The 27,099-nt window shown below is 40.0% G+C and overlaps 1 protein-coding gene across 2 annotated transcripts in view; it reads left to right on the forward strand.

Annotated features, from left to right (window-relative positions):
- phex.S (phosphate regulating endopeptidase homolog X-linked S homeolog) overlaps positions 1-27,099 on the forward strand; it is a 125,652-nt gene that overhangs the window by 83,612 nt on the left and 14,941 nt on the right. For both annotated transcript variants that reach the window (XR_005965763.1, XM_018249081.2), the window contains exons 13-15: positions 8,266-8,343; positions 11,362-11,465; positions 22,615-22,673. Coding sequence is in view for 1 of the 2 variants with exons in the window: in XM_018249081.2 (XP_018104570.1) it covers positions 8,266-8,343; positions 11,362-11,465; positions 22,615-22,673 (241 nt within the window). In the remaining variant the exon portion in view is untranslated. The remainder of the gene's footprint in view (positions 1-8,265; positions 8,344-11,361; positions 11,466-22,614; positions 22,674-27,099) is intronic.

Raw genomic sequence — 27,099 nt, forward strand, 5'->3', positions numbered from 1 at the left:
GGCCTGGATGAGTAAAAGGGTCCTGTTATCCATCTAAAACCTATAAAGATAATTGCTTTTGAAGGATGTCAGAATGTTGCAGCCTTGGGAATAGTGGGAGGAGACTGGCAAATTTACTAAAGGGCAAATTTACTAAAGGGCAAAGTGGCTAATGCTAGCGAAAATTCGCCAGTGTGACGTCATTTTGCCACTTTGGACCTACTCTAGCGATACTTCGCACCCTTACGCCATGCAAAGTTGCACTATGGTGAAGGGACGCACCTACACTAATTCACTAACTTGCAGATATTCATGAACATTACCTCTTGCGCCAGACTTTACTTCGCCACCTCAGACCAGGCGAAGTTCGATAGAGTAGATAGGGATGTTTTAAAAAAAGTTGAAAGTACCCTCCTTTCCCCCTACAGTTGATAACATATGGCACCTAAACTATACTGTTGGCACATGTGTAGGGCATTAGAATAAAATTATTAAGGTTCCCTGGCCTTGTGTAGTGTAATGTGTTTGCTGCTGCATATACGGCCATTGCACTTTAACTGCACGCCGTATGCAAATTTGCCTTCGCTAGCGTAACTTTGAACCGCTGATTGTAACATCGCTAGCACAACTTTGCAAAGAACGGTAACTTGTGCGCAACTTCGGATCTTCGTGAATTTGCGCAGCCCTGGCGAATCTACACCTGGCGAAATGCGGCGAAGACAATGCTGGCGCATTTTCGGAGGTAAGTCAATTTGCCCCTATGTGTGTGAAAATAAAGATGATGAACTGATAACAGCCTGCCTGCATTACTGTGATATAACACTGAACATTGTGAAACTGTATGAAGCAAAGGTTTAAAAAAAAGAAAAAAAAAAGGAAGGACATTTGTGGTTTATATCATTTGTAGGGATTAAGGCAGATGTAGCCTTTTCGCTCTTAGTCATGCCACTTTTCAGTGACTCAAATAGAAATCTACTTGTATCAGTCATGCAACCTTAGGGCTTGCTCACCTTAAGATTACATTTTAGAATAGCGTGGACAAATTAATTTTTAAATTTTTCAATTAATTTGGCATTTCAGCAGCTATCATGTTGACAGTTCCCACGTACCTAGCAACAAGGCAGGGGTCTGGAAGTCAGAATATAAGAGTGCCTCCCTAAAATCAAAACATAATTTTTTTAATCAAAATTCTCTTCTGAGTCCTTTTGCAAATTACATGAATTTTTCCCCCAGATATTAGCAGTTTTTTACACTGCTAAAATAATTAACTTGGAACAACAGTGCCACATTCTGGTCAGCCTGGTAGTCATAAGCAAACTTCAGAAAGAAACTAGGAAAGTCTTCTAGTGTTGCTTTGCTTAGAATAGAACTGAGAAAATGTATCTCTGTCTTTTCTAAGCAAAGCAAATCGAAAGATTGCTTTGTGTGAAAAATTCCAACAACTGTCAGCAGAGCTAACCAGCAGATGTCATTGTTGTTCCAATTTCATGATATTAGCAGTGCTAAAAACGACTTATATCTGAAAATCCAGAAAAAAATATTTGTATTAAATTAAGGACTTAGAAAAGAAGCTTAATATATGTTTGCCTCTTGTAGCGGGACGCTCCTTGGCTGATAGATGCATTGCTACTGTCAAAAGTTGTTAGGGGCATGCAGGACCGCCATCAGAAATCACAGGGCCCCATATGACAAAATTTCCCCCTGGGCTGCGCCAACCGCAAGCCCCACCTACAGGTCCGCCCCCCACCACATAGTAAAAAAACAAAAAATATATTGGTAGCTAGGGTTCCCACATGTTAATAAAAAGATTATTGGTGGTCAGGGCCACCCATAAAAAAACATTTGTGGCCAGGGCCCACCCATTAAAAAATATTGGTGGCTAGCACCCCACATGAGAAAAAAAAATTGGTGGCCAAAATGAGTGGCCAGGCCCCCCACCCACATTATAAGAAAATTGGTGGCCAGGTCCCCTTAAATGTCCATACCTTCCCAAAGTCAGCAGCTCTCAGAAAGATGGGGGGCCCGGCTAATCAAGTAAGTGTGGTGTGGCCAGGCCCCGCTTACCATCGGGGCCCCTACAACTCTCCCCCCCTGTCCCCCCTAATGGCTGCCCTGGGGGCATGTAAGGGGAAAGAATCTTTGTCAATGGCATCAATGCACACGCTCTTTATGCATCCACTTACTTTGTAGCTATGGTTTATGTGTAAGTATTGATGTAAAGGTTCTAGCACTTACATTATGCAGTAGATATCTGTAATGTTATAACAAAAACATGCAAGCTACTATTGTATATTAGAATACAAAACAAAATAGCACAGGAATCTATAAGAGGAGTCAAAATTCATGATCTGTAATACTTACCACTCAATGACTGTCCAATCCATAGTGACAATGCTGTATGACTTTTTTTGTAACAAGTTATGACAATGCAAGGTTCCTGCAGTTAAATTCCTCTTTTGCCTGGGTAAAAAAAGTATTGGTTATTGGTTCTTTCCAAATGTGCTGAGCATTGCACCTAGCAACAATTGGATGCACCAGGCAGGGTTATTTATCACCTGTCGCAATACACCCAGATGTTATCCAGCTGCAAAAAAATCTCAAGTGCTCATCATTCGTGGCTCGTTTTTCGTGAAATAATAAAAGCTTCTTTATTTATTGTTATATTAATTGCATGTCAGCTTTGACACAGTGCACATTGTCATTACTACTGACCGGTTTCGTACCTCATGGTACTTCCTCAGAGTAATAAATAAAGAAGCTTTTATTATTTCACGAAAAACGAGCCATGGAAATCCATTTTTGAAATTTGTGAGGACGCTCTGTTGCCAGGGAGCTGGATCTTGGACACGTGATGGTCGGGAGCCAATTGGGGAGTTTCACACTGGTGAGAGAAGTGGCTCATCATTCGTACCAGGTAGTGATGGGCTGATTTGTCCCGTTTCAGCAGGAAATTCAAGAATTTTCCACAAGATGGGCAAAAAATTAGAAAAGGTGAATTTTGACTCAGCGTCAATTTGCGGTTGTCAAAATTGGCGCTGGTGTCGGAATTGCTGCTGTCGTTAAAGGGCATGTAAAGGCAAAAAAATAAAATCCCATTTTTATTTTCTTTAAAAAAAAAGAAACCTATCTCCAATATACTTTAACTAAAAAATGTGTACCATATTTATAAGAAACCTGACTGTATGCAGTGAAATTCTCCCTTCATTTACTGCTGTGGATAGGAATTGTCAGATGGTCCCTAACTGCTGGGCAGGGAAACAATCATACTTATGAACAGCAGGGGGAGCCCCCGCCTTACTTCCCAGCCATGCAGAACTCAAGCAGCTTTGTTTATGATGATCCCTAAGCAGCCCAGACCACACTGAGCATGCGCACAGTCTTAGTCTTGCAAAGATGTTTAACAAAGTTACAAGATGGTGACCCCCTGTAGCCAACTTTGAAAGCATAAATTATTTGTTTGATTAGGCTTGTGGTGCAGTAAGTTCATGTTTATATTTAGTATACAAAATACAGCATTTCTAGCCTTATTCTATATTAGACTTTACATGCCCTTTAAAAAAAAAACTTTGACACTGGGAATTTTTGCTGCCATTTTCGCAAATTTATTCACCACACGCCTGGTGAATAAATTCGCCAATCACTAGTACCAGGTGTTATAAAAACAAAAAAGATAAAATATCTGGAATATAATCCAATATATCTGGATATTTACAGCAGGTGGTGATGGAGCAAAGCACAGCTAAATCCTAAATGGACCATGATTAAGCTGCGGATTAGTCTTAAATACAAGTGCCTTTACTTCGGATTTTTCAATTTGCATGTTAGCCTTCAAGGAAGAATGTGGATGAGGAGATGCTTATAGACTACATGATGTATAATTTATGCAAATAGAATCTTGGACAGATGACAAAGGAATTCCTAGGCAGAATACTCGTGCAGAATATAAATGACTTGACTGCAAAAAAAAAAAAGCTGTCCATACAGTATATTGAAAATAGATTATACACTATTGTATGCCAAGAAAGGAAGCACCACATTAGATGGGGGTAAATACTTATTATACACATCAATACATTATTTAGATTTTTTTTAACCCGTCATAATCCATAAGCAGTGTATGAATTACAGTTGCTTCAATACCAAATGTATTCAGATGGCTCAATGTTATTACTCAAAAACAGCAGCTGCACATGCAAATGTCATTTGTGATAAAAAATACCTCTAAACTTTGTAAATCTTTACCACAAATAGATGAATGATCGGATAATACAGGCCTGGGATAAATATTATTGTTGTTTAGTGTTTATCTCATGTAGGATTTCTCTAGAGGAAGAAAAAGGTGGACAGTTATATTGTCACCTCGAAAGTAGAATATTTTTGGGGTAGTTCCCATAGTTAGTGTTGGGCCAAGTTCCATCCTGCTATGGACTAGGACTTTAAGGGGCAGATTTATCAAAGGTCGAGGTAAATTTTCAAATGAAAACAATTCTAATTTCGGGCTATTTTTGTGTACTTCGACTAGGGAATAGTCCAAATTCGAATTTGAAAAAAATTAGAAAATTTAAATATCGAAATTTATTATGTACCGTCTCTTTAAAAATTTGACCGACCATTCGGTCGAATTGCTGTTTTAGCCTATGGACCACTGGTGGACCCTTTTGGAATCCATTGGTGGACCTTGAAAAATCAAAGTTTTTTTGGGGATAAACTTTGAATCGAATTCGATCGAATGCACTATTCCTTCGATTCACAAGATTAAATTTCGGCCGAATACGGACCTATTCGATCAAAAACTGACCTATTCGACCAAAAAAAACGTTGACTTTTTTTTCTGTTCTTTTTCAATTTGAATTTGACGTTTTTTCAATTGAAATTCGACCCTTGATTAATATGCCCCTAGTACATGTGGAGGCTTATTCATTAAAAAATGATTAATACATCTCAAATTTTTTAACTTTTTAGAAATAAAGGAATCCACAAATTTTTCAAAATTTGTGGAAAATGTTTGACTGTTAGTAAGTGCGTCCATTTGTGTTATATAGTTACATATAACCAACCCTTTATTGTACCTTCTATTATCCCTTACCCACATTTGGTACCCCCATTCTTGACCATGGAAACAGTTCTAATTCGTTACTTTGCCATCTAAAACCTGCCGAGTTGTAGAAGTCAATGGCTGAGCTCTGTGTCGGGCCCTCATGCTGCTAAACATTTGGCCTATTCCCCTATTTTTATGAGATCAAAGAGGCTAAATAGATGGAATAATAGATTGTAGTTTGTAAAGAAACCGGGACTAGGAGAATAGAGGATGAGTGAGGAGAAAAAGAAAATAGCACTGAGGCCCCTGGTCTAAGATGAATTGGTGGGCCCCTGTTGAAATATTTTGGGTGGACTCCTGCTGTCCCAGTCCAATACTGGCTGAGGTCTGTTGAACCATTTGAGATGTTAATAGCCTTCCTGACCTACGAGTTTTTTCTTGAGAAAAACTCGATTCAAATTTGATTCGAATTCTCAGGTCATTCCTATTCGATGTTCAATAGGAATTTAATTGCAGGAACCCTGCATTGTCCTAACAGCATTGTCACTATCAAGATTAACATCTCTATGTTAGATGTTCGAGTTTTTTCATAAATAACCTGGGTACTTGACGCACATGTACCTGGTCCTCAAACCAAACATTAAGGGGCAGATGCATCAAAGGTCGAATATCGAGGGTTAATTAACCCTCGATATTTGACTGGGAATTAAAATCCTTCGACTTCTAATATCGAAGTCGAAGGATTTTAGCGCAAATAGTGCGATCGAAGGATTATTCCTTCGATCGAACAATAAAATCCTTTGAATCAAACAATTCGAAGGATTTTAATCCAACGATCGAAGGATTATCCTTCGACCAAAAAAAGTTAGGCAAGCCTATGGGGACCTTCCCCATAGGCTAACATTGGGTTCGGTAGCTTTTAGGTGGCGAACTAGGGGTTCGAAGTTTTTTCTTAAACGAGACAGTACTTCGACTATCAAATGATCGAATAGTCGAACAATTTTTAGTTCGAATCCTTCAATTCGAAGTCGAAGTCGTAGTCGAAGTCGTAGTCTAAGGCGAAGTAGCCCATTCGATGGTCGAAGTAGCCAAAAAACACTTCTAAATTCAAAGTTTTTTTTCTTCTATTCCTTCACTCGAAGTTAATGAATTGGCCCCTAAATAGTGCCTTTAAGGAAACAAAATTGGTTTATAATTCTCCTACTTTTTAAATCATTTTACATCAATCATTTATGAATACAAATACTAATTGTTTTTAATGGCGACTGAAAAGACTTACATAATAAAAACCCCTTGAAAACGCTTGAGGTGGTTCTGTCTCTGGCTGTTAGATACACCTGCTGCTTTCTAGATGTATTAATTACTGTTATTCCCATGCTGAAGATATTACATGTAAATGTCTTCTGCAACAAATGCCTTTATTAGTATAGTCTGCTTTTTGCATTATGCATGTTGTAAATCCTTTCCACTTGAAGGTTCATAATAGGAAAATATGAGTAAATACTAGTTTTGGGAGAATACATTCGCCTTGTGCGAATTCACGTTGAATTTCCGCATTTCGACGCCGGCGAAAACATTTTCCGAACCTCCCACGAAAATGCGCCAGTGTCAGCAGTGCGAATTTTTCACGAATTTCGCCCATCACTAGTATACTGTACATCTAAAAGACCAGTAATCTAAGAGTAAAGACACTGATTTAATGTCCCAAATGTATCTACAGAATCAATATCTGTCAGAGGTCACATTGCAGAAAAAGCTTTTAATGAATTATGATGGCAAATTATGTCCAAAATGTGAAATAATCATCTGTTCTTTCATGTTTGTGTAAGATGATGTTCTAAAAATCAGTACAAATGGTTAAAACGTGTTTACCAGTGGCCACGGGTGATATACATCAATACATATTATAGAATATCATAGACTATTCCACATCTAATAAAATGCAGGTCCTACAGATATAAATATTCTCTTTATATAAGCATAAATAGACTTTATTTTCGGATATGCTTAAATTCTTAATATTTATTTTAGGTAATAATTTTGCTAGAGTTGGGGCTGTTCAATGTCGCTAGGGTTCTCTACCAACTTAAAGGGCGCAAACCTGATTTATTAGAATTGGATTTTTCAAATATTTTACAAATTTAAAAAAAACCTCAAAACTCAATTATTTGATCATGAAATAAAGTCACTAGGCTGCAGGCTGAGTTATACAGGGAACCTAGCACCATGAAATGTTATTCTTCCCTTCATTTTCAACAAGCCAAATTTAAAATTATTCTCCAAAAATGTTGAAAAATAGGTCAAAATAGGAAAAGGCAACTTCCATTGACTTCTACGTGGACTTGGCAGCTTTTAAATCACTTCTTTTGAGTTTTCACATTTTTCGTCTTTAATAAAACTTGAAAATGTCAGTTTGAGAAATTCGATGACACATGTAAGTAAAAATTCAAATTCCAATGTTGATAAATCACCCCCAATATATATTTTCAGAATTTCTGCTGAAGTGAGTACACTCGCTGGCATCCCATATGCTAAATAGAAACTCTATGCTACTATGGCTATACGCATGCCCCGCCCCCTAATCAAAGTATCTGAAAGGATGCCATATGCTCTTTGCTCATGTCCATAAGCTGAATCTTCTAACATCATGTCCCCTATTATTAATGAAATCAGCTCATCCTAGTATTGGACTGCCTTCAATATCTAAGAATGAAGCCTTCTGGGAAGAAGAATTTATGAATCTCACTTCAGGCTCAGTTAGAGTAACTGATTTTAATACAAAAACAAAAGAAATTCCAATGTTTCGATCACATCATAGTGATCTCCCTCAGCAACATCCGAACATAAAAGTAACAGAACTGTGAGTCCCCTTATCGAATTTCCCGCAAAATTCGCGTAACGGGCGAAAAATTCACGTAACACAGATTTTGACGCTGTCAACAATTAGAAGACTGTACGCCGGCGCCCATTAAAGTCAATGGGCATCCGGTAATTGTCGTTGACGCTGACGAATTCCCAAATTTATTCGCTGCAGAAATTCACCACAAATTTGTGCCTGGCGAATAAATTCGCACATCATTGTTGAAGTGAAACATATATCCAGTCCAATGGTATTCAGCCAAGTGCAGTCTTTTGCCTAAACGATAGAAATTTCTATTCTGCATCATTACTAAAGATTTACTTTTTTTCCCCAGTTTCAAATTACATATACAGTTATTTTCTAAAACTTTTATTGTTTTTAATTCTAGGCAGTCACTGTGATGGCAAAAGTTGGGTATCCAGGGTTCCTGTTTAATGAGACATATTTAAATGAAGATATCAAAATGGTAAGTCAGTTCCCCGAGTTATAGAGTAACTCTCTAGATGATAAATGTATCATCTTTGCTACTTGGTTATTACTTTTATTAAACACTTTCTAATGTCTCAAATAGACACCTATTTAGAATTTAGGTGTGATTCACGTGTGGTGACCAAGACACTTTCTCAAGAGAATTCCTCAACTTTTATTGTAATTTGTAATATTTTATTCACAACTTTAAAAAAATATATATGTCAGTATGGTGTATTCTGATACAAAATAATACTATATGTTCTTTAAATCTGTAGGGATGTAGCGAACTGTTCGCCGGCGAACTAGTTCGCGCGAACTTCAACTGTTCGCGTCCGCCGAATGTTCGCGAACGTTCGCCAATATGAGTTCGCGTTCGATTCGAACAAAAATCGTTCGACCATTCGACCATTCAATTCCTTCGACCGCTAAAATCGAAGGATTTTCGTTCGAATCGAACGATCGAAGCCATTCGATTGAATGAAATCATTCGATAGAATGGCTTCGATCGTTCGATTCGAATGAAAATCGTTCGATCGAACGATTAAAATCCTTCGATCGTTCGAATCGAACGATTTTGCGGGTGTTCGAAGTTCGCGAACTGTTCGCGAACTGTTCGCATTTTTTGCCGGTGTTCGCGAACGGCGTTCGCGAACACATAAACGGCAGTTCGCTACATCCCTATAAATCTGTCTATGAATATGTTTTAGATACTATATGCTCTTTAAACCATATCTATATGTATATATCTTCTTTTTAGTTATCTGAATATATTTCTGTTGTAGGAAGCTTTTAAGCATCGTTGCTATGCTAATTATAATTAAATACATCTATACTTTAGTTATACGCTGTGTACTACTGGCTTGGAAGCTTATGCAATACCATCAAACATGAAACAGTTCATAAAATATAAATGCTTTATTTAATTTTTCGCTTAAATAATGACCGAAGAATGTATCAAGTTAGACTAATTGGATGGTTTAAATTGCTTTATGAAGTTCAATAAAATATTTCAGTCTATGTTTTCTAAGGCTTGTTCTGGTAGAAAGCACGTTCTGACCCATTCACTGGAGTGAACGGTAATATAAAGTGCTCTTTGGTGCCAGATGCTATTCCATGACATAAATAACTCATAGGTCACATAGTGTGTACTTAAGTACATTTTTCTTCCCCAGCAAGTCAATAGTTTCCTTGTGAAATTAGAGATAAGTGTCTTGGTATGGCATTGCATAATGCTTTAATGGGGTATTAAAGCAATGATTTTATACAGATTTACTCTCACTGATGGCATCGTGCAGATAACTGTATTATTAAGCAAGATTAGGTTTGAACTTAATGTCTGCTTTTTGGAAAGCATTTTAATGCACTTGCTTAAAATTATCGCTCTCTTGAGCTTACTTAAAATTGACCAGTGTTCCTTGGCTACATAATTATATGGAAATATAAAAAAGCTTGGTAGCCTAGTGACTGTTTCTTCGGTTATGTAAGTCAGTTATGTAACAACATCAAGAACATCAAAGTAGACTTAAAAAAACTCCCATGAGACTGTTATGAAGTATTGGAAACTTGGTTAGGGGTTCCCAATGAATTGTAAAGATGCGAAAATGCACCAGATTCAGATTCTGCTTTGACAGATGAAAGCCATTAAAGGAAAAGTAATACCAAAATATGAAAGTTGCTTACCCTCAGAGTGAGGAGAATGTTCTACACCTCCTGTAGTAGTCTTATTCCATTGACAATTCAACCTGGTCCTGGTAAGGCTCCCCAGTCTATGTACCCTCAGCCTGAGGAGGTAGCAGTGTTGCATCCTTGGGTGCTGCTGCTGCTGCCTCCTTGGGTGCTACCAGGCCCGGATTTGTGGTAAAGCCAGAAAGGCCCAGGCCTATTGTGGCATGCCACCCAGCCACACCTGAAGTTTGCTGACACTTTAGCTCTTTACCTGTATGACTGTATGTCCTAATAAATGCTTTTGAATTTTAAATCACTTTTGGTTATTATTACTTTTGGAGAAAACTCAAAATTTCAGTTGTTATTCTCTGGACCCTCTCTAATTTTAAGAAATGTCCTGTTTGAGTGCTGGAGACCAAAACTGAAAGGCTTATTCCAGATGGGGCCTTACCATTGTTTGTACAGTGGAAGTACAACCCCCTCCTACAACAAATCCATGCCCCTTTTAATACAGCACATGAGCTTATTTGCCCTTGAAGCTGCTAACTTGGCAATGCTTCCTATAACAAAGTTTATTATTTACAAGGACTGCCTAGTGAAGTCTCTTTAGGGTATAAATGGACAGGGGCACTGCTACCATGAAGCGAGTAAAGAAACTCGCCTCTGGATGGCAGCAGCCCCCAAGTTACCAGAGGCGGCAAAAAGCCACTCGCCAGTATTAGAGAGACTGCCTCCAGGGTGCTCTGATGAATGTACCTGAGTAATAACTCACTCTTAATCAGCAGGCAGAGGGAAAGAGAAAAAAATATGCTGTTTACCACCAGTAGTAAAAAAAACCCTTGTTAACTTTGAATAGTGTGCCCATTTAGAAGCAATACCCCAGACAGAACAGACATAAAATGCACTGAATGTATACACCAGCTTACTTAACACACAGAGAAAATAAAAAGCTGTTTATCTCAGTCAGGTAACACTCAAAAACACACAGCAGTACGTTATTTGCACTTACTCCCTCCTTGCACCCAGCACTCCCAGCATGCACGGCAAACACCAATGCCTTAAGATTTTTAATGCTGCTAAACACTTAATTCACATGCAATACTTGCTTAGCAGCTCCCACACTCGCTGTGCTCTCAGAAACTTATTGAGATATCAAACCAAAGAACACAGAACCTGGTGAGCACCAGGATGATGATGATATGATCATGGTATGATGATTATGATGATCTGATAATGTTGATGTTAATGATGATGATGATGTGATGATGATGAAGATTATTATGATGATATGATGATGATGATTTAATGATGATAATGAAGATGATCCATTTTTTCTATTGCCTTGTAGTTGAAATTCTCAGAGTCAGACTATTTTGGGAATGTCCTACAGACTCTGCATTTTATATCTCAATCTGATTTCCATTGGCTGAGGAGAAAAGTCCCTAAAAAGGAGTAAGTTCAATAAGAATTTGTATTGACTTTTTAATTTGTACATGGCTGTTAGGGATGTAGCGAACGTCGGAAAAAAAGTTCGCGAACATATTCGCGAACTTGCGCAAAAATGCGAGCGGTTCGCGAACCCCATAGACTTCAATGGGAAGGCGAACTTTAACATCTAGAAAAGACATTTCTGGCCAGAAAAATGATTTTAAAGTTGTTTAAAGGGTGCAACGACCTGGACAGTGGCATGCCAGAGGGGGATCAAGGGCAAAAATGTATCTGAAAAATCTGCCTGTGTGTGCTTGGAAGAGATAGTGTAGGGGGAGAGCTGTTAGTGATTTCAGGGACAGATGATAGTAAGTTTGCTGGCTAGTAATCTGCTTGATACTGCTCTGTATTGGAGGGACAGAAGTCTGCAGGGATTTGAGGGACATTTTAGCTTAGGTAGCTTTGCTGGCTAGTAATCTACTGTTCTCTTTAAACAACTGCCATACGTTGACCTTGTAGGCATTGTTTGCCCAGTTTTTTTGGACGCAGCCACTGAAGCACAGTTGCCAGAAAAAATATGCCATATAAATGCTGAAAATAGTCATTTTTCGCCATACGTTGACCTTGTAGACATTGTTTGCCCAGTTTTTTTGGACGCAGCCACTGAAGCACAGTTGCCAGAAAAAATATGCCATATAAATGCTGAAAATAGTAATTTTTCGCCATACGTTGACCTTGTAGACATTGTTTGCCCAGTTTTTTTGGTTGCAGCCACTGAAGCACAGTTGCCAGAAAAAATATGCCACATAAATGCTGAAAATAGTCATTTTTTGCCATATACGTTGAGTCAACGTATGGCAAAAAATGACTATTTTCAGCATTTATATGGCATATTTTTTCTGGCCTCTGTGCTTCAGTGGCTGTGGCCAAAAAACTGGGCAAACAATGCCTACAAGGTCAACGTCGTTGACCTTGTAGGCATTGTTTGCCCAGTTTTTTTGGCCACAGCCACTGAAGCACAGAGGCCAGAAAAAATATGCCATATAAATGCTGAAAATAGTCATTTTTTTGGTCGCAGCCACTGAAGCACAGTTGCCAGAAAAATTATGCCATATAAATGCTGAAAATATAAATTTTTTGGTTGCAGCCACTGAAGCACAGAGGCCAGAAAAATTATGCCATATAAATGCAGAAAATATGCATTTTTTTGGTCGCAGCCACTGAAGCACAGTTGACAGAAAAATTATGCCATATAAATGCTGAAAATATAAATTTTTTTGGTTGCAGCCACTGAAGCACAGAGGCCAGAAAAATTATGTCATATAAATGCAGAAAATAGGCATTTTTTTGGTCGCAGCCACTGAAGCACAGAGGCCAGAAAAAATTAAACCAGTAGGGTTTGCACCCTAGTTTGTAACGGTGGCGGAGGGAGGAGGAGGACGCTAAAGGACAGCTGTGTGTGGAGTCATGAGGCTTGAAGAGAAGGACAGCTGCATAGAAGTCAGAACAAGTCTTCCGGCGTGCAGTAACCCTCCGAGATCCACCCCTCATTCATTTTAATAAAGGTCAGGTAATCGACACTTTTGTGACCTAGGCGAGTTCTCTTCTCAGTTACAATCCCTCCTGCTGCACTGAAGGTCCTTTCTGAGAGCACACTTGAGGCTGGGCAAGACAAGAGGTTCATGGCAAATTGTGACAGCTCTGGCCACAGATCAAGCCTGCGCACCCAGTAGTCCAGGGGTTCATCGCTCCTCAGAGTGTCGATATCTGCAGTTAATGCCAGGTAGTCCGCTACCTGCCGGTCGAGGCGTTCTTTGAGGGTGGATCCAGAAGGGTTGTGGCGCTGCCTTGGACAGAAAAACATTTGCATGTCTGACGTTACAGACTGGCCAAAGGGCTTTGTCCTTGCAGGTGTGCTCGTGGCAGGATTACTGGCACCTCTGCCCCTGGAATGTTGATGAGTTCCTGAAGTGACATCACCCTTAAAAGCATTGTACAACATGTTTTGCAGGCTGGTTTGTAAATGCCGCATCTTTTCGGACTTGTGGTATGTTGGTAACATTTCTGACACTTTATGCTTGTACCGAGGGTCTAGTAGCGTTGCGACCCAGTACAGGTCCTTCTCCTTAAGCCTCTTGATACGGGGGTCCTTCAACAGGCATGACAGCATGAAAGACCCCATTCTCACAAGGTTGGATGCAGAGCTATCCATCTCCGCTTCCTCATTATCAAGGACTGCATCATCCACGGTCTCCTCCCCCCAGCCACGTACAAGACCAGGGGTCCCCAAAAGGTCACCACTAGCCCCCTGGGAAGCCTGCTCCTGTTGGTCCTCCTCCTCCTCCTCCACAAAGCCACCTTCCTCCTCTGACTCCACTTCTGGCACCTCTCCCTGCGTTGCAGCATGTGCCTGGGTTCGTTCTGGTGATTCCGACCAGAAATCGTGCGCTTCCAGCTCCTCGTCACGCTGGTCTACAGCCTCATCTGTCACTCGTCGCACGGCACGCTCCAGGAATAAAGCGAAGGGTATTAGGTCGCTGATGGTGCCTTCGGTGCGACTGACCATATTTGTCACCTCTTCAAAAGGTCGCATGAGCCTGCAGGCATCGCGCATAAGCACCCAGTAACGGGGGAAAAAAATCCCCAGCTGTGCAGATCCAGTCCTACCACCCAGTTCAAAAAGGTACTCGTTGACGGCCCTTTGTTGTTGCAGCAGACGTTCCAACATAAGGAGCGTTGAATTCCAGCGAGTCTGGCTGTCAGAAATCAAACGCCTGACTGGCATGTTGTAGCGCTGCTGAATGTCAGCAAGGCGTGCCATGGCTGTGTAGGAACGTCTGAAATGGGCCGACACCTTTCTGGACTGGGTGAGAACGTCCTGGAATCCTGGGTACTTGGAGACAAAACGTTGGACTATTAAATTTAACACATGTGCCATGCAGGGCACATGTGTTAAATTGCCTAGTCTCAACGCTGCCAACAGATTGCTTCCATTGTCACACACCACTTTTCCGATCTGCAGTTGGTGTGGGGTCAGCCACCGATCGGCCTGTGACTGCAGAGATGACAGGAGTACAGATCCGGTATGGTTTTTGCTTTCCAGGCACGTCATCCCCAAGACAGCGTGACAACGGCGTACCTGGCACGTCGAATAGCCTAGGGGGAGCTGGGGGTGCACAGGTGTGGAGGAGGAGAAGGAGGACCCAGCAGCAGAGTAAGAAGAAGAAGAAGACGAGGTAGAGAGCGATGGAGGAGTAGAGGTGGTGGCAGAACCGCGTGCAATCCGTGGCGGTGACACCAACTCCACTGTTGTTGTTGAGCTACCCATTCCCTGCTTCCCAGCCATTACCAAGTTCACCCAGTGGGCAGTGTAGGTGACATACCTGCCCTGACCATGCTTGGAGGACCATGCGTCAGTAGTCATATGGACCTTTGGCCCAACACTAAGTGACAGAGATGCGGTAACTTGGCTCTGCACATGTTGGTACAGGTGTGGTATTCCCTTTTTAGAAAAAAATTGCGGCTGGGTACCTTCCACTGCGGTGTCCCAATTGCTACAAATTTGCGGAAGGCCTCAGAGTCCACCAGCTGGTATGGTAAAAGCTGGCGGGCTAAGAGTGCAGACAAGCCAGCTGTCAGACGCCGGGCAAGGGGGTGACAGTCAGACATTGGCTTCTTACGCTCAAACATGGCCTTCACAGAAACTTGGCTGGTGGCAGATGACTGGGAATGGGAACAGGTGGTCAAGGTGGAAGGCGGAGTGGAGGGTGGTTCAGACGGGTCAAGGAGAGCAGAGGTAGAGCAGTAAGATGCTGGACCAGAAGGAGTGTGGCTTTTAGTTTGCCTGTTGCCTTTGAGGTGTTGCTCCCAAAGTGCTTTGTGCTTGCCGCTCATGTGCCTTCGCATAGAAGTTGTACCTATGTGGCTGTTGGGCTTACCAAGGCTCAGTTTCTGACTGCACTCATTGCAAATTACAATGCTTTTGTCAGAGGCACACACATTAAAAAAATCCCACACTGCTGACTTTTTGGAAGTGTGCGATCTGGCGGTAACAGTAGAAGTTGGCGGAGTTGGCGGTATTGGCGGCAATGGCGGGTGCGTTGGCCGGCTGAACACAGGTGCCGATACATGTTGTTGCCCTACTGATCCCTGCGGGCTGTCCTCCCTGCTTCTTCTAAGTCTTATTCTCCTACTGCCTCTCTGACTCTCCGTCTCTCCATCTGAACTACCCTCCTCTTGCTCTCTTCTACTAGGCACCCACAAAACATCAATCTCCTCATCATCATTCTCCTCAGATGCATCAATTTCTTCTGACACATCACAGAAGGAAGCAGCAGCGGGGACCTCCTCCTCATCACTCATTATGTCCATCTCTATCGTGTTCTCTGCCAGAATTAAATCTGGTGTAAGGTCCTCATCTCCTTCATCTTCTTCTGGCAATAATGGTTGCGCATTACTCAGTTCAAGAAACTCATGGGAAAATAACTCCTCTGACCCCAGTGAAGAAGGGGCACCGGTGGTGGAGGAAGTGTTACGTGGGGTGGCCATAGCAGTGGAGGATGAGGAGGATGTTGTGGTAAAGTTAGAAACGGTAGAGGATGGGGTGTGCTGTGTAAGCCAGTCAACTACCTCTTCAGCATTTTGGGAGTTCAGGGTCATTGGCTTTTTAAAACTGGGCAATTTGCTAGGGCCACAGGATTGCATAGCAGCACGGCCCCTAGCACGGCCTCTGCGTGGCGGCCTGCCTTTGCCTGGCATTATTTTTAAAAAAACAACAACAACAACAAAAACTCAGTTGGTTTTTCTGGAAACGATAATACACACAGCTAGATGGCGGGTTGAAGAAAACACTGTGCAAATAATGCCTACAAAGTCAACGTATACACTACTACAGCGGTGGATACGGATTACGTAAAATATATGAATGCTGCTTGAAAAAAAGTAACTCAAGTGGTTTTTCTAGAGACGATAATATTATCAATATTTAGACAAAATGTGAACAAGGTCACACAGCTCGATGGCGGGTTGAAGAAAACAGTGTGCAAATAATGCCTACAAGGTCAACGTATACACTACTACAGCGGTGGATACGGATTACGTAAAATATATGAATGCTGCTTGAAAAAAAGTAACTCAAGTGGTTTTTCTAGAGACGATAATATTATCAATATTTAGACAAAATGTGAACAAGCTCACACAGCTCGATGGCGGGTTGAAGAAAACAGTGTGCAAATAATGCCTACAAGGTCAACGTATACACTACTACAGCGGTGGATACGGATTACGTAAAATATATGAATGCTGCTTGAAAAAAAGTAACTCAAGTGGTTTTTCTAGAGACGATAATATTATCAATATTTAGACAAAATGTGAACAAGGTCCACACAGCTCGATGGCGGGTTGAAGAAAACAGTGTGCAAATAATGCCTACAAGGTCAACGTATACACTACTACAGCGGTGGATACGGATTACGTAAAATATATTATGGCTGCTTGAAAAAAGTGACTCCGGTGTTTTTTCTGGAGACGGTAATATTATGGATATTTAGACAGAATGTGAACAAGGTCACACAGCTCGATGGCGGGTTGAAGAAAACAGTGTGCAAATAATGCCTACAAGGCCAACGTATACACTACTACAGCGGTGGATACGGATTACGTAAAATATATTATGGCTGCTTGAAAAAAGTGACTCCGGTGTTTTTTCTGGAGACGGTAATATTATGGATATTTAGACAGAATGTGAACAAGGTCACACAGCTCGATGGCGGGTTGAAGAAAACAGTGTGCAAATAATGCCTACAAGGCCAACGTATACACTACTACAGCGGTGGATACGGATTACGTAAAATATATGAATGCTGCTTGAAAAAAGTGACTCCGGTGTTTTTTCTGGAGACGGTAATATTATGGATATTTAGACAGAATGGGAACAAGGTCACACAGCTCGATGGCGGGTTGAAGAAAACAGTGTGCAAATAATGCCTACAAGGCCAACGTATACACTACTACAGCGTGGATACGGATTACGTAAAATATATTATGGCTGCTTGAAAAAAGTGACTCCGGTGTTTTTTCTGGAGACGGTAATATTATGGATATTTAGACAGAATGTGAACAAGGTCACACAGCTCGATGGCGGGTTGAAGAAAACAGTGTGCAAATAATGCCTACAAGGCCAACGTATACACTACTACAGCGGTGGATACGGATTACGTAAAATATATGAATGCTGCTTGAAAAAAGTGACTCCAGTGTTTTTTCTGAGACGTAATATTATGAATATTTAGACAGAATGTGAACAAGGTCACACAGCTCGATGGCGGGTTGAAGAAAACAGTGTGCAAATAATGCCTACAAGGCCAACGTATACACTACTACAGCGGTGGATACGGATTACGTAAAATATATGAATGCTGCTTGAAAAAAGTACTCGTGTTTTTCTGAGACGGTAATATTATGGATATTTAGACAGAAATGTGAACAAGGTCACACAGCTCGATGGCGGGTTGAAGAAAACAGTGTGCAAATAATGCCTACAAGGCAACGTATACACTACTACAGCGGTGGATACGGATTACGTAAAATATATTATGGCTGCTTGAAAAAAAGTGACTCCGGTGTTTTTCTCTGAGACGGATAATATTATCGAATATTTAGACAGAATGTGAACAAGGTCACACAGCTCGATGGCGGGTTGAAGAAAACAGTGTGCAAATAATGCCTACAAGGTCAACGTATACACTACTACAGCGGTGGATACGGATTACGTAAAATATATTGAATGGCTGCTTGAAAAAAGTGACTCCGGTGTTTTTTTCTGGAGACGGTAATATTATGGATATTTAGACAAAATGTGAACAAGCTCACACAGCTCGATGGCGGGTTGAAGAAAACAGTGTGCAAATAATGCCTACAAGGTCAACGTATACACTACTACAGCGGTGGATACGGATTACGTAAAATATATGAATGCTGCTTGAAAAAAGTAACTCAAGTGGTTTTTCTAGAGACGATAATATTATCAATATTTAGACAAAATGTGAACAAGGTCACACAGCTCGATGGCGGGTTGAAGAAAACAGTGTGCAAATAATGCCTACAAGGTCAACGTATACACTACTACAGCGGTGGATACGGATTACGTAAAATATATTATGGCTGCTTGAAAAAAGTGACTCCGGTGTTTTTTCTGGAGACGGTAATATTATGGATATTTAGACAGAATGTGAACAAGGTCACACAGCTCGATGGCGGGTTGAAGAAAACAGTGTGCAAATAATGCCTACAAGGCCAACGTATACACTACTACAGCGGTGGATACGGATTACGTAAAATATATGAATGCTGCTTGAAAAAAGTGACTCCGGTGTTTTTTCTGGAGACGGTAATATTATGGATATTTAGACAGAATGTGAACAAGGTCACACAGCTCGATGGCGGGTTGAAGAAAACAGTGTGCAAATAATGCCTACAAGGCCAACGTATACACTACTACAGCGGTGGATACGGATTACGTAAAATATATGAATGCTGCTTGAAAAAAGTGACTCCGGTGTTTTTTCTGGAGACGGTAATATTATGGATATTTAGACAGAATGTGAACAAGGTCACACAGCTCGATGGCGGGTTGAAGAAAACAGTGTGCAAATAATGCCTACAAGGCCAACGTATACACTACTACAGCGGTGGATACGGATTACGTAAAATATATGAATGCTGCTTGAAAAAAGTGACTCCGGTGTTTTTTCTGGAGACGGTAATATTATGGATATTTAGACAGAATGGGAACAAGGTCACACAGCTCGATGGCGGGTTGAAGAAAACAGTGTGCAAATAATGCCTACAAGGCCAACGTATACACTACTACAGCGGTGGATACGGATTACGTAAAATATATTATGGCTGCTTGAAAAAAGTGACTCCGGTGTTTTTTCTGGAGACGGTAATATTATGGATATTTAGACAGAATGTGAACAAGGTCACACAGCTCGATGGCGGGTTGAAGAAAACAGTGTGCAAATAATGCCTACAAGGCCAACGTATACACTACTACAGCGGTGGATACGGATTACGTAAAATATATGAATGCTGCTTGAAAAAAGTGACTCCGGTGTTTTTTCTGGAGACGGTAATATTATGGATATTTAGACAGAATGGGAACAAGGTCACACAGCTCGATGGCGGGTTGAAGAAAACAGTGTGCAAATAATGCCTACAAGGCCAACGTATACACTACTACAGCGGTGGATATGGATTACGTAAAATATATTATGGCTGCTTGAAAAAAGTGACTCCGGTGTTTTTTCTGGAGACGGTAATATTATGGATATTTAGACAGAATGTGAACAAGGTCACACAGCTCGATGGCGGGTTGAAGAAAACAGTGTGCAAATAATGCCTACAAGGCCAACGTATACACTACTACAGCGGTGGATACGGATTACGTAAAATATATTATGGCTGCTTGAAAAAAGTGACTCCGGTGTTTTTTCTGGAGACGGTAATATTATGGATATTTAGACAGAATGTGAACAAGGTCACACAGCTCGATGGCGGGTTGAAGAAAACAGTGTGCAAATAATGCCTACAGGGCAAATAATGCCTAAAAGGTCAACTTATACACTACTACAGCGGTAGTAAAATAAAAAAAAGTAAAATAAAAAAAAATGAATATTAAAAAAAAAAAATTAAAGTTGGTGCTGCTGAACTACTAGGAGCAGCAGATTAGCACACCAGTCCCACTCCCCAACACTGCTAGACTAATAGCACTGGGCTCTTATAGTAGTAGTAGTAGTAGTAGTAGTAAAACAACAAAAAAATAAATAAAAGCAGTCCTTACAAGGACTACTGTTATTGCAGCAGTCAGCAGATGAGATCAGAAGCAGGACAGCTGCCCACTGCAGCTACATACAGAGCACTGCAGTAGAAGGTAGATTACTAGCCAGCAAAGCTACCTAAGCTTAAATGTCCCTCAAACCCCTGCAGACTTCTGTCCCTCCAATAACAGAGCAGTATCAAAACGATTACTAGCCAGCAAACTTTCAACTGTCCCTGAAATCACTAACAGGCAGCAGCTCTCTCCCTACACTATCTCTTCAGCACACACAGGCAGAGTGAAAAAACGCTGCAGGGCTTCGGTTTTTATAGGGAAGGGGAGTGGTCCAGGGGAGAGCTTCCTGATTGGCTGCCATGTACCTGCTGGTCTGGGGTGAGAGGGCAAAAAAAAGCGCCAACAATGGCGAACCCAAAATGGCGAACGTCGCGCGACGTTCGCGAACTTCCGGCGAGCGCGAACACCCGATGTTCGCGCGAACAAGTTCGCCGGCGAACAGTTCGCGACATCTCTAATGGCTGTTTCATTTCTTTACAAAGTGAAATTTTAAATAATACCCCTATTATAACATTTATTATGTTGTTGAGAAGCACTTATGAGAGCTCTGGTATCTGACACTAGTCATATACTGTAGGTAATCCACATGTTGTAGAGCTGCAAACTGCAGTGAAAATGAAAGTAACCACAAGATGGCCCATTATTTTTAAAGCAAATTATTTGCACGTCACCTTTCCTACCTTAGCCACCAAACCACTTTCATGATAAGCACAGTCTCGTCATGAAACCACACCAAAAAAAACATGGTAGAATATTATTTTTCACATAAAGGACCAGATCCAATTCAATGAGAAAAAGTTATCTCATGGTTTATCACATGAAAACACATGGACAAGCTTTAATTTGAGGAGAAAAAACTTTTATCCTAATCAGTACTTCCAGTTTTTCCCCCAAAGTCTTCAACTGAGTTTTCACGTGATATGTTTTCCTGAATTGAATTGCATTGCATCTCAAATTTAATCTCATCCATGAGTTATCAAATGATAACATTTTTCTTACTGAATTGGATCTGGTCCAAAGTTGCTGAAAAAATGCAACAGATAACCATAAGACAAGAGCTCTGCAAACCAGTCATAGCTATGATTGGCTATTTAGTAGACTCTATGTTGACTGGCAGGCTACGCAAAGCTCTGTTTGGCAGTACACGTGGTTTTTATGCAACCAAAACCTGCCACCAAACAAGGAATTCAGAAATAATCATCCGATTTAAGGCCCCTGGGAGCAACATTGAACTAGTTGGTGAACAACATATTGCATACAAGACACTGTTTGGGGATCACTGCCTTATATGAATAGAAGTTGGTGCTATTATACACATCAGGACACATGTACTGAATGTCCACAAGTGCAATTTTGAGCACAATGGCCATTTTTTTCTTTCTCCCCAGAATTTCAGTGTTATTGCAGTTGCAACTGCGTGAATGCTCTATGTCAACCGCAATTGCGTCCCATTCTCCAAAATTACTCACAATTGCTTAGAAAACTTTTGAAGTCTGTCTGGTGTCATTTCTGGTGTTTGCTGGCACCATTTCTGGGGTTTGGCGTGCAAGTGAAGTGTGCGCCCCATTCTTTTGGCACAACTCAACAGGGAATGGAGTTACTGGCCGGGAAGAAGGCGGCCATAGCTCCAGGCACAGCAGCACTCAATTTGGAACATAAGGCAGGAAGAACTGAGTGGCACTGAGCGCAACAATACAAAAGTGCTAGGAGTGCTTTTTACCACAAGTACCTTTAATGAAAGTGGTTTTATATGTTAATGACGGCGGGAAAAATGTAGGGATAGTAACTGCACTTGTGCTCTTTTCCCAACAATGGAGTGCTGCTCCAGGTCTGGATTGGTGTCAGGTCAAGCTTGATAAAGGGCCCAGTAGAGGCCCGAAACATTGCCACTTTGTTTGTGAGCTGAATAAATACTGTTCGCCTAATCAATGGCATCAGTTGTGCCGCAGGTCTCTTGCTTGGTGATGTACTTGTGCTCTTTTTACTAAGGCAGGCTTATATACCTTATACAATAGATTACATTAAGGGCTACATTTTTTTACCACAATGCAAAAAATCATTATGGCTGCTTCTGCTTATATGATAGACACAATTTAGTTAAACAGTACTGTTCCGTACACATACACAAAAAAAAATATCCTTCTGCTTTAGGGTGACTTCAAGATAAATTTACATACTAATAATACAACTATCAGTATTGCAGATGTTTTTTATGTGGATTTTCTTACTACTGGATTCACATGAAACAGAAGTAAAAGACTTTACTATTTTTCCATGTAGATGGTTTATAAATCCAACCACAGTCAATGCCTTCTACAGTGCATCAACCAATCAGATCAGTAAGTAATAATTTTTTTCCGTTAATGATTTAAAATTGTTTTGGTACTTATAGTTTAACTATCAAGGAAACTTGTGATATATATTTGCTGAATTCCTTGAATAGAATAATCTGATGATTTCATAATAATCTTTTTTTTTTTACTATAACAACATTTCTCAGAATCTCTAGCAAACTATTTGTGGGAAAGTCCACCTTAATGGTTGTTAGTGTTGGTGAGAATTTTCTGAAAAAAATTATTGATCAAGGGAAATCTTCCAGGAACCATGATTTTTCCTCTGCTCTTAAAAAAACATGATGGGGTAGATACCAGGATTCTTAGAATACCATTAAACCATTATCACTGTTTTTAGTTATTGTTTGTATTTGTTATATTGTTATTTGTTTATTTATTTATTTATTTTTTGTTACTTGCCATTTTTCTAGCAATGGTGGTATTTAGTCTTCCTTTTGTTTATATTCAGTAAATCAATTGTGAGCAAATTTACAGTAGAATATTGGTTAGGTTAGGCAGATTTTGTGCATTTTCCACATTGGATTTTACAATCCACAGCATAGAATACAGAGCATAATTCAATAGGATTTAAGAGAATAAATTATAAGGAGATTGAGGTCATTAGCAAAAGTTTTAGTTTTGACTTTTACATCTTGCTTTAAGACTGATATTTAGAATCGTATTTATCAAAAAGTGAACTCTAAAGCTCAACCATTGATAAATACGATTCTAATAATCTTATAGTATTGAATAGAAAGTATGTGAGTTTTCTTTCCTTAACTCACATTTTGATCTGACTCTTTGTTGAAGACAAGAGTTCCCCAAAATTATTTTACCCATGAGGACCATACAAAGAGTCCCACAGGATAACAAATAAGGGCTGAATTTTCAACTGGGAGCCACATCCAAAGGGTTGGTGAGCAACATGTTGCTTGAGAGCCAATGATTGGGGATCACTGTTTAAGACAATGCTTTTCAAAGACAATTTGCTTTATGTTTTTATTTTGATGCTGGTAGTTTTTCTAAAAGAGACAGTATTCACTTTGTTCAACAAATGCAATGAATTGGGCTTGTGCTGAACATATTAATTGTCAATATTTATTGTTCTATGTTTTTTGTAGTTTGTTGAGCTGCACAGAGCAAATACGTAAACTGCAGCTATTCGATAATTAGATTATCAGTAAGCAAACCCCTCCTTTCGTCACTGTTTTGGTCTAAAACATACCTCCATTATGCAGGGGGTTTATCTGAGTACTGGTAATCCAATTATCTTCCTCACATGAACCAAACATGGAGTATCTTCAGTGTCTCTGTTTTCCCTGTTTAGCTCAAGGAACAGCAAAAAACACATATTTTTTAGGATTAACCCAATAGGCAAAAAGTATGCTCTGTGAAAGCCCATTCATTGCACTCATGTTGAAAAAGGAGTTAAAGTGTGCCTGTGTAAACTGAACCAAATTATATTTAGCTAATAATAACAGCACAATATATCTGACTTCATCTGGTGTCACTGACCCTAACAGCCAGATAGGTTCTAGGTTATTTAAATGCATAAAAGAAACAATAGAAACTCATGATTAATATAGAAATGTTTCTCCTTTACATTTATGGTACAAAGCATGTACAAATTTCATAAGATATAAGAACCTTTTTATGGGGCTTATTGTGATTTCAAATGCAAGCCTTTCTTTTCACAAGAAGTTTGTTATTTGAAAATGATGCTATAATACATACAAGTATAAGTGTAAGTATAAAAATATCACTTTTCATCTATAGTCCTGCAACCATTTATAATGCAGTGTATCTAATTAGAGCTAAATACCTCCCAGCCATGATATACATAATGAGCACATTAGTTACTCACTTTAATTTACACATTCCGGTGAATTGTGGTGGCATTCTGACACTATTTGTATGATCCAATTTGCACAGGGGTCCTAGAGGTGAAGAACAACACATTAGAACTCACAATTATTCATCATCAGCTCAGCACAGACATATGGCTAAAAGTCAAAATTAAAGAAGAAATAAATATTATGAAACACAGTGTTCAACAATTCTTCTTACACTTACATTAATAAAGTGCATACTCGTGCCAGAAATCTATTTTTCAACAACAAAAAACATGCAAACTTGCATTCTATTGTTTGCTGTAGAAAAGTATAATGCTGATGATAAAGTAGGCATTATGATCAAACAATTAAGACTTTTAAAAGTTTCATATGACGCATTCATAACCAATGATTTGTTAGTATGACCGTATATACTCGAGTATAAGCCGAGTTTTTCAGCCCCCAAAATATGCTGAAAAACTCTACCTCGGCTTATACTCGGGTCAAGCTCAAAAACGGTCGCCGGCATCTAGGAATAGTCGCCAGCGTCTAAGAATAGTCGCCGGCACCTAAGAATAGTCGCCAGCGTCCAAGAATAGTCACCAGTGTCCAAGAATAGTCTCCAAGAATATTTGCCAGCATCCAAGAATGGTCGCCGGCATCCAAAAATGAGACGCCGGCACCTCCAATGGGAACAGAAACCCTCAATTTTTTGATTGAAACTTTCCAGAAGCTGCTGCATTTCTTACCCTAGGCTTATACTCGAGTCAATAAGCTTTCCCAGTTTTTGGAGGTAAAATTAGGTACCTCGGCTTATACTCGGGACGGCTTATACTCGAGTATATACGGTAGGTTACTGTTAGCAAAATGTCTCTTGAGTTCTTAGGCTTCATTTATGAAGCCTGTGGAATTGTGCAAATAAAAAGGGCACGGCAGATGTTTATTCAAAGTCAGCAAATGTCTTGTATTTGCATTTACACATTTTATATCCTTTGAACAAATCTGCAAAGCAGACCAGCATGGTCAATCTAGAAAAATTTGGGGTGGTGATAAGGTAGGAACTAGGGGGCAGATTTGCTAAAGGGCGAAGTGAAAATTTGCCAGTTGGATGTAATTCAGGCACTTTGCAGATTTATTAATAGCCGCAGGCGTAACTTTGCTAGCGAAAGAGACAGATGCTAGCGATCATTCGATTTGACGTAACTCAGCAAATTCACTAAGATGCAGATTTTACTGAACGTTACCTCTTTCTCCAGACTTGCCTTTGCCAGCTAATTTTTAGTGGAAACATTTTCTAAGTCCCAAAAAACGCTGGCATCTTTTCCTTTTTTCAGAGTGATAGCCTGCAAAAATCCTTAAAATGTTTTTTGGGTAACGGGGTTCCCCCATACATTTTCTAACATATGGAACACAAACTATACACTGGGCTCATGTGTGGGGCAATTTAACAACTCTATGTTCTTTATTAAGGTTTCCTGGGCTTATGTAATGTAATGTATTTGCTGCAATATATACGTCCATTAAACTTTATAATTTCTCGCCATATGCAAATTAGCCTGAGCGAAGACCTCTAACGAAGTTGAGCTAGGCATAATTGAATGCTAGCGCATCTTCGATTTGATAACCGACATAACGCTATTGAAACTTCGCCAGTGTTCGGCGCCCTGGACGCAACTTTGCATTTTTGTAAATTAGTGTTGTCTGAGCAAATTTTCGTCTGGCGAAATGTAGCGATGTGTGGGAAGCCGTAGCGGGCGAATTTTCACAAGTTAGAGAATTTGCCCCTAGGAGTGAGAGTTAAGAGAAAAGGAAAGAAGTAGGAACATATTGTCAGTTCCCCATTGGTATTAGATACATTTTGTATGTCTGGGGTGGGGAAGCACTGGAATTAGCTGTATAGTTTATTGAAGGCAGACTACTAGTGGGTAGTTCCCTTCTACTACTAATGGCTATTGCTTTTCTATATATAGAACCCACCCGACCCACGGGTAAACTCGCGGGTATCTGGTTGGCCCGCACATCACTACTATTCAGTGCTACCACTATTTCTGTAGCTGAAATAAACATTTACTGTAACCTTTTCTAGACATTGTAGGGTTGCAAAAGTCCATGACATTCTCCTGTATTGTTAAGAGCATTTGCATTTTTCAGAAATGTTTAATAAACAGCTGCTAATTGTGTCACCAATAAAGAAATTATGTCACAAATAATGTTTTTATTAATAATTATTGATTTAGTGGAATGTATTTCTAAAAAATTAAGCCCATATCTCACAACCACACATTGTAAGGTATGTGGTGTAGATCCATTAACTGCCTTGCAGAGTATTGTTGAAGTGACGTTAATGTGACTTTTTTTGTGCTTGTGTTTAAGAATGTGAGTTTTGGCACATGGTTTCTGTAATTGTGTCTGCTTGCTTTTTTTCAAAAATAGCAGGGCCCAAATTCTTTATTGGATTACAGCCATCTTTATGGCAAGTCAATGATCTTGTACTTCAGCTACTATTGTTTATACTGTTGCAAACCAAGCCTTAATTTACACACTGCAACTTCTCTTCACTGCCGTTCTGATCATTTGGGTTGCTGGTAGTGGTGGATGAA

The sequence above is a fragment of the Xenopus laevis genome, chromosome 2S, assembly GCF_017654675.1.
Source record: "Xenopus laevis strain J_2021 chromosome 2S, Xenopus_laevis_v10.1, whole genome shotgun sequence".
In the NCBI taxonomy this organism is placed as follows: Eukaryota; Metazoa; Chordata; class Amphibia; order Anura; family Pipidae; genus Xenopus; species Xenopus laevis.